General features: G+C 38.5%; 1 protein-coding gene across 1 annotated transcript; it reads left to right on the top strand.

Moving 5' to 3' along the window:
- Positions 1-1863: 1863 nt before the first annotated feature.
- faf2 (Fas associated factor family member 2) lies at positions 1864-7720 on the top strand (the record flags this gene model as incomplete). The annotated part of the gene is given in 10 exon segments (XM_035669147.1): positions 1864-1932; positions 2099-2233; positions 2521-2597; positions 2695-2833; positions 2930-3015; positions 3161-3252; positions 4578-4755; positions 5154-5325; positions 5470-5613; positions 6469-7720. Coding segments are annotated over 10 exon segments (1275 nt in total), but the record flags the coding sequence as incomplete, so codon positions are not given.
- Between the last annotated feature and the right edge of the window lie 1109 nt (positions 7721-8829).

Below are 8829 nucleotides of genomic sequence, written 5' to 3'. Positions count from 1 at the left end.
ATAAGTGTTACAAGTTTAATAGTTAATAGTTTATAGTTAAGTAATAGTTTTAAAGTGTTTAAAAGTTTCATAGGTTTAATACATAGATAAGATAAGATATTCCTTTATTTGTCCCACATTGGGGAAATTCCGGTGTTGCAGCAGCAAAGTGGATAGAGAAAAAGAAACCAGTATACAAACAGTTAAAAAGTAGGAAAAAATAATAAATAAACACATTGTACAATAGAAAGAAAAAGTAAGGACTACAACAGCAACAGATAACACAACAGATACACAAAAAAGACATATACAATGTATTTAATATGAGCAGCAGCGTATATATTATTATAATAATATATATTATCCTCCTGAAACCAAGGAAAAGTGTCTTCCAATTTACTTTTTGTCTGTTTGTTGTTGTTTGTTTGTTTATACTTATGATAATAGTGAGTTTTTACTCTTTTATTTATTTTACACAACAGGCTGAAAGCACACTTCAGCACATGTGACATGCAAAGGGAGATGTGGAGGATGCTGGGTACCAGTGCCCGTGAGCAGGTTTCGGTAGGTTGCTGCTCAAGGCACCCCGGAGCACAAAAAAGGGGGGCACCTCCTCCACTTAAAAAATATTGTGGTCTTGGGATTCTCCGGTGACCTCCGTCCCAAGCCAAGTCCCTACACACTGAGCACTCTTTCTTTTTTTTCTCTTGTACATAGTGTTTAATTATTTCCCACTCTTATTTTATACTGCTTTTACTCGTCCACTTTGCTGCTGTATCATTGGAATTTCCTCACTGTGGGAAAATAAAGGAAAATCTATCTATTATTAGCACCTTATTCACTCAGTTTCTTTTACTGAACCTCATTGTAGTTGATATTTTATATTTTAAGTTATTCTATCTATTTTTGTGTGTTGTGTAAAGGGAGTCGCGCAAAGCAGAATTTTCATGTACGTATAACCACGTTTCTACTGTGCATATGACAACAACTCTGAATCCTTTTCCTTATTATTCACATGACATAGTTGAAATCTGAGATACGCGGTTTAATTTCTTAAAATAAATGTTTCATATTAATTCTAATGTTTCACATGTTAGGAGTAAGTGCTTTCTACGACGCCATGGATCAATCCTTGATCCCCAGTAACTGTAATCGCTGTTAGCTGTCTGTCTTGTGTAATCTGTATCGGTATTGTGGAGAGCTGAGCTTTAACGCCGTCCTGTTTCCTCTCTGCATGTTCACTTTAATTCGGAGTTTAAAAAGCTTTTTATTCATTTTTATACTGTTTTTTTTTGACAATCTAGCAAATAAAAGGCGCGTTTTGTAGGTTTAACTTTTATGAACACATTTAACATGTAAGCAGTGACTACACACACACACACACATTCAATTCAGATGGTTTTATTGGCCTGAAGTAACTCTACATATTATCAAAGCAAGCGTTTGGAATTAAATATAATAACAATAAAGGAAAACAATGGACAATATTTACAATAAATTAATTGTAATCGATACTGTTGGTAATGCTGTGACTATCATTGACTCAATCAATCAATCAATCAATCAGTTTGTGTCAACTAAAAATGTCATTAAAACAGTAGTAAGTGTGTGTTAGAAAATGAAAATAATATATTAAAAATTAAAAATAAAATAAATAAAATAGTAAGCGTGTGTGTTAAACACAAAAATCAATTATTTTATATATTTATCCGTCTGAGTTTCCACTGGTTGTCCTCAGTTCGTGGCATGAGGAGACATATTTTGCTGCAATTACTTGACATTTGGGCATTTCTCCCAGTGAATAGGGGAGTTTCTGTGTGTCTTTGGGAAACGTTTGTGAGCGTTTTGTGGCCTTCAGTCTGACTTTCTCTTCTTGTTGAACAGGACCTTACTGGTTTGGAGTCGATGGACCAATGTCGTCGTACACTAGAGCAGCATAATTGGAACATCGAGGTAAAGACACGGTCAAAAACACAGACGTCCATGTCTCTGTTTACCGTTTTCTTCCCGTACAGCTTCTGTGAACTGTATTCCGCTCGCTTTCACTCATCTGCTTTTCTTTTCTTGTGGTTTATTGACGGACTTGACTCAAGTGTGATGGTTCTTAAATGTGTTTCAGGCTGCAGTACAAGACAGACTTAATGAGCAGGAAGGAGTGCCCAGCGTGTTTAACCCTCCACCATCCAGACCGTTGCAGGTCAATACAGCAGACCATAGAGTATATAGTTACATCGTCTCAAGGCCACAACCCAGGGTACGTCTGCACGTTCTTTTAATCCTTCAGGGTGATATCTCTGCAGGGCTGTTCGATATTTAGTTTCACTGCTCAAAATGAGATCGTGGATTTCTCTCTGGTGCTAAATACTTTCTCAGTCAGTCACTGGTGTGTTCTTTGAGGCGTGTTCAGTCTAAGTGATGCTTCATTTTTATCCTTTTTATAATGTTTTTATATTTGACAAAAATTCAAAAAGCGCTCATGTCTTCTACTTATTTTATTCCACTGTTTAAATGCTAATAGACTGCATTGGTTCTTCTCTTCAGGGATTACTAGGATGGAGTTACTACTTGATAATGCTACCTTTCAGATTTACATATTACACACTTCTGGACATATTCAGGTAATTCATGCACGTTGATTTCAACTTGTAGCCGCTTGAAGGTGAAAGTTGTAGCCGAGGGAAGGTTATTGATTGCAACAGTGTCTTTCTCTTCCAGGTTTGCCCTGCGGTTCATCCGGCCGGATCCTCGTGGTCGCGTGACAGACCCTGTTGGAGATGTCGTGTCCTTCATTCATAGTTTTGAGGAGAAGTATGGTCGGTCGCACCCTGTGTTTTACCAGGGCACATACAGCCAGGTGAGTTCAGAGACTATAGACTGCAGATGATGAATTACAAACCCACATTGTTATTACAATATGCTGAATTTAGTTTTCTCACCCTGAAACATGTAGGCACTGAATGATGCCAAACGGGAGCTCCGGTACTTATTAGTGTACCTTCACGGAGAGGATCATCAAGACACTGACGAGTTTTGCCGGTATAATACTTCTTACTTTACTCACATCACTTGACTATCAGTCGTGTATTTATATATAAACTGTGTGTTTTATATCCACATGCACCTGAAAAGGGTTTCACCTGTGTAATGGTTTGTTTTGTGCTTCTGATCTGTCACTTCCCAGCTCCACGTTATGTACAGAAGAGGTTGTAACCTTCCTCAACACGCGAATGCTCTTTTGGGCATGCTCAACCAGCAAGCCTGAAGGCTACAGAGGTATGCACATTTATGGGTATTTAACCCACCATTTGTTGTCAGTCGGCTGTTAGTGTGACGTGTAATGGCTCGGACTCACTGCCTGCGTGAACAGTGCATGACGGCTACCTCACTGAACTGTGGCTCACACGTCTGATGTCCACACACAGAGAGCGTTTGTGCTGCTGCCTGCCCGATCTTTCTACATTCAGTTTACCTGATAAATACAATAAAAACCTTCTTAAGAAATGAATGATTCTGCCCACAGAAACACTTTTAAAATGAATCTGATACAGGAGGTGACATATTCTACAGAACATGAGAACTGTAGTGAAAGGTGTATATGTTGCTGGTATAATGTCAGTATGACTATGAACAGATCCTTTTCACTGTCTGTTTTCGCTGGGAAGCACTCGCAGAAAGAATAGGCAAGACAAGACAAGATATTCCTTTATTTGTCCCACAATGGGGAAATTCCAATGTTACAGCAACAAAGTAGATATGCAGCAGCAAAGTTTGATAGAGAAAAAGAAACCGTATACAAACAGTTAAGATAGGAAAAAGATAGATAAATAAACAAGAGAAAGAAAAAGTAAGAATCTACAACAGCAACAGATAACACAAAAAAATACATATACAATAGTGCAGCGTCGCGTGGCTGCTCTAACCTGTTAACATGGCTGCAGAAATATAGGGCGAGGTGCTCTGCGATGTAGACGCGGGCATTGTGTCCAGGCTGTAACATGCTCTGATCAAGACAAATATGTTGTTATCACACATGTAGACACACTTCATATATTCATCTCGTGTATAAAAAGGGATATGAGACAAACTCATACTGAAAGTGGATAAAGTGCCCCTCCTTGTCCTTCATTGTGTTTATATTCCAGTTCAAGTTTTGAGTTGAGTTTGTGACAGTTAACTCTTTTGCTGCACGTCGCTGCAGTTTTTTTAGGCATCTACCTTAATATATTCTATATACTAAATTAATGTTTTTGCCGCACGGCCTGATTTGGTCTGATTCGGCCCTGTGAAAATCATGAAAACATTAAAACAGACAGCGAGTCCTGCAGATTATCCATAGTGATTGCCATGTTGAGTTTCTCAAATGTAGTTCTTTGACGCTTTGATTGCCACAAAAAAAAGTGTATTCACCTCTACTGTGTTACAGTGGCAATTAAAGTCTCAGTAGAAAACTAAAAACATTGGTACATAAGACTATCAAGTGGGATAGTTTGTTTTGTGTATGTGTTTTAGATGGGTTGACCAGCTAATTAATCAAAAGTATAGTAGCAGCACTGTTGGAACAGTGAGATTTGACTGTGTGATGTTTGGGTGTGTTTCAGTGTCCCAAGCATTGCGGGAGAACACCTACCCATTCCTGGCCATGATAATGCTCAAGGACCGCAAGATGACAGTGGTGGGCCGGCTCGAGGGTCTCATTCAGCCAGAAGATCTCATCAATCAGCTCACCTTCATCATGGATGCCAACCAAACACATCTGATGTCAGAGCGCATGGAACGGTAAAGAAGAGACATCTCATCTCCATTTCCACTGGAGGAAGACTGGAAGTTGCATGTCGGAATGTTTTTTTAGGATCAAAGCTCAAAATGTGACAGCTGATGATGATGATCAAGCAATTCAGTTCATTTTTAGTTTCGCAGTTAAAATCCAAAACATAAGAAAACATGAAAGATGTGACATTTTACACACATTTTAAACAAACTTTAAAAACATCACTGAAGTTCAATTAAAACTGCCGACTTGCTTTTTATGTTTCACTTGGATGCTTTTCTCAAAATAAGTTTTCAGCTGTGAATAAAATCTGGCTTCAGTAATCAGGGTTTCTTTATTTGTACAGTTATAGCTAGTATACTAGAAAGTGTCATAGTTAATAAGTTCAGGCAAATGTTTGTTTCAGGGAGGAGAGGAACCAGACCCAAGTGCTAAGGCAGCAGCAGGATGAGGCCTATCTGGCCTCCCTCCGTGCCGACCAGGAGAAAGACCGAAAGAAAAGGGAGGAGGAGGAGCAGATAAGGCAAGAGGAGGAGAAGGTCCGACAGACGGCTCTTGCTGAGGAGCGGAGACGACGAGTGAGTCTTATTTTCCATTAAAATTAGTCCGCACATCCCAGTGTACACATGGAGAACTACTTGAAAGAGACAACGGTCCCTTAACATACACAAAACTATTTTCATGTTTATTTCATGTTGTCAATTTTTGTCGTCCGACTGCAGACACTGGAAGAGGAGAAGGAGAGGAAGTCGGAGTGTCTTCCCCCAGAACCACCTGCAGATGATCCAGAAAGTGTCAAAATAGTGTTTAAGCTGCCCAATGATACCCGAGTAGAGAGACGATTCCTCTTTGGGCAGTCTCTGACGGTGAGTACCACGGTTGATTCATCTTCAGATTACTTTTTATCCACGAGTGTAAAAAAAACAGAAGTTTGGAATCTCAATCAGATGGCTGAGAGGACTGTTGTATATTATAAATGGTCTTTTATGCTTTTAGGTTGTTGAATTCTATTTACAAATTGATTATTTTGTACTTGGAGAACAAAACGCTGTACAGGTTCAACCAGACAATTTAAAGGGCAGAAAGAGACAAAGATACCTCTGAGCAACAGTTGAATACAAATATTAGAAATCACCAGTCATTCGTAAAAAGAAATTAGAAGCTTAGGTTCAAAATCGGTGTGGATTTAAAAAGGAAAGGGTTCCTGTTTCAGTGTCAGGCGCCCAATAATGCCTGAAACAGGCGTTTTCCTTTTTAGCAAAGCTGTTCTCAAAACTTCAAGATTCAAAATGTTTATTGTTCAAAGTACAAATGTAGGATTAGTGTAGAGTTATCACAGAATCCAGCTGAACATACTGTGGACTCACAAATCAGTTAACTCCTGTTCAGTCTAACCACTACAGTAGAGTAGACTACAAATACATGTGAATAATACATTTGGTGTGTGAATTATACTGTTTTTATCTGTTAAAATTACAAGTGTTCAAGGAAGGAACGTAAATATAACGGGTGATTCCAAACTTTTGAACAGGATTGTATATTTGTTTGTTCATCTGATACGGACTTGGTCCACATATGAGCGGAAAAAGTAATCTGAATGTCTCATTGTTCTAAAAACACAGTAAAAAATACTGCATTATTATAAAGCGTCTTTCTCTATATCTGCACCAACACTTGTGGCCACTTATTTGCCAATTGACTTGATTATTTTCTCTCCACAGGTAATATACGACTTCCTGTTCTCTTTGAAAGAATCCCCAGAGAAGTTTCAGATAGTTACAAACTTCCCTCGCCGAGTCTTGCCCTGCCTTCCAACTGAAGAGCAGCCCAACCCTCCGACGCTGAAAGAGGCGGGACTCAGCCGCTCCGAGGTCCTTTTTGTTCAGGACCTTACGGACGATTAATAGATGACATACCTCCTCTACATGGAAACACATTTTCCTCCAATGCCCACCCACTCCTCCTTTTTCTTTTCTTCTTTTGTTAAATGGCCATTATGCACAAGGGATCATTGAGATAAAACCTGGAAAAAGATTAACCACCCTGCATCCAGTCCTTGTTTGGTTGTGTTTACAGGGTTCCCAATAGCCTGGAAAGTCTTGAATTTTATCAAATAAATATTTCTTGAAGTCCTTCCTTGAACTCATCTTTGTATCCGTTTGGACAAAGAAGTTTGTTTTCCATTGTCTGTACTAGCTACCAGTTAATTATCGTCCTTCCTCACCAGTAAGCGTTACAGCAAAGCATTACTCATCTACTGAAATGTACTGAAACCGTAGCATAGCTTTGTGCAAAGCCAGAACCATATCCCAGTTTAGTTCATGTCTGGGCAACTGTGGAAGGCAGGTTGTATTAATACCTACAGGATGCAGCATGATGGAGAAGTATGGAGTTCAACGGTGGTGTGATTGCCTTGGCTATTCTTGTTTTGTCAACGACTTCATGTTTGATCTGTGTGTCCTAATTCAACTTCCTTTCTGCCCTAAAGTTTACACATGCTTCCTCCACACTGACTGACGAGCACAGATCTGGTCTGAGTGGTTGGTACTGCTGTGCTTGTTAATCTATGTGGTGCATTGAGCATTTGTATTACTTCAGGGAGCAGGCTGGTGAATTTGGACATTAAGGAATTATGGGAACCCTGTTTTGAATGAGCCATTTCCTGTACATAAGTTAGATATTTAAAAACCCCAACTTACCTTCCTTTTTTTGTTTTTTTGACTCATCTGTGTCATAAAATGACCAAATGCAGGTTGGTTACTATGTCAAGCAGACTGCCTCAAGCTCATGAAGTTTAAAATCCAATATTTAACAGAGGCCACAGCTTTTACATGTGGCTTTATCTAGTATAGTACGAGTCTGCCCATAGTGTGCCTGTGGTTACTCATAGATGCCTGTTTTGCCTGTAACATCTAAATGGGCTCATGTAAAGATGTAATTTTCCAACTATAAATTAAAAACATTTTAAAAATGTGGGTTTATTGACAATGTACGACACTTGCTTGTGTTACCGATGCATCACATAAGCAGCGGTGTAGTTTTGAGAACGTGCAGCATTTTAACCCTTCAGTAGTCAAGTGAGACGAGCGTGATATTGGTATACATCATACATTTATTAGTGAACAACCCTTTCAAATCAGCCACAACAATTAAAAAAAAATATGATTGCACTACTTGGTAAAGCATAACTAGCAACTTTCATTTAAAAAAAGTACAAATCTTAAAAATTTCAAACAGTATACAGATGTATATATAATACACTAACTAGTTATGTTAAATGCTACAAACAATATGATTCCAATGGAATGAAAAATTATAACATTAATAAGAACCATTTCCTATATATAATATATATTAGTTGTTTTCTCCCCCCACCCCACCCCCCCCAATACAAACATGGAAAAAATGAGGTAACTGTAAATGTGCAAGTACCAAAGCAAAATATCTGCCTAACACAGAACACATGCCCCTGGCTCTGTTGGCGGGTGGGTAGTCTGGTGTTCAGGCAAGGACCCCTAGAGGCCAGGGAGAGTAAGAACAGTAAACCACTATCCCACCACAGCAAAAGTCATTGGTAAACAATAAATGGCGTCTACGGAGCAATCGATCACAAATCCTAAATAAATTTTAGCTGCTTATTGGAACACATTTTCGCACCACACAAGCTGTGAGATTATTCAATAACTCTTAACAGAAAGACTACAAGACTCTATTCTCAGTTGTCGTTAAAATTATCTCATTACCTAGGCCTTAATGGGAGGTTCTTTTTATTTAATAGGGTAGCTGGATATTGTCAATTAAATATTTACTCAAAAAATAATAGTGCTAACATTAACATGAATTAAAAGTATCTATATGTGAACAATACATTTTTAAGATATTGATACACAGAGCAAGAGCCTGATAGGCAGGTACAGTACTACACTGAAATAAGTATGACAACACTTTATTCTTTTTTTTAAAAATCCCTTAAACTATATTGATTTTCACTGACATTGTTTAGGGGTATTAGTATAACATGCTTTAAGAATACATGGGTTCCATGACAAACTATTGCATTCACGCAAGTGAGTTTTCATACC

The sequence above is a fragment of the Morone saxatilis genome, unplaced genomic scaffold (genome assembly GCF_004916995.1).
Source record: "Morone saxatilis isolate NCDOM2014 unplaced genomic scaffold, NCSU_SB_2.0 Contig22, whole genome shotgun sequence".
Classification (NCBI taxonomy): domain Eukaryota; kingdom Metazoa; phylum Chordata; class Actinopteri; family Moronidae; genus Morone; species Morone saxatilis.
The sequence above is the reverse complement of the archived record's forward strand: the minus strand, read 5'-3'. Positions and strand labels throughout refer to the sequence as shown.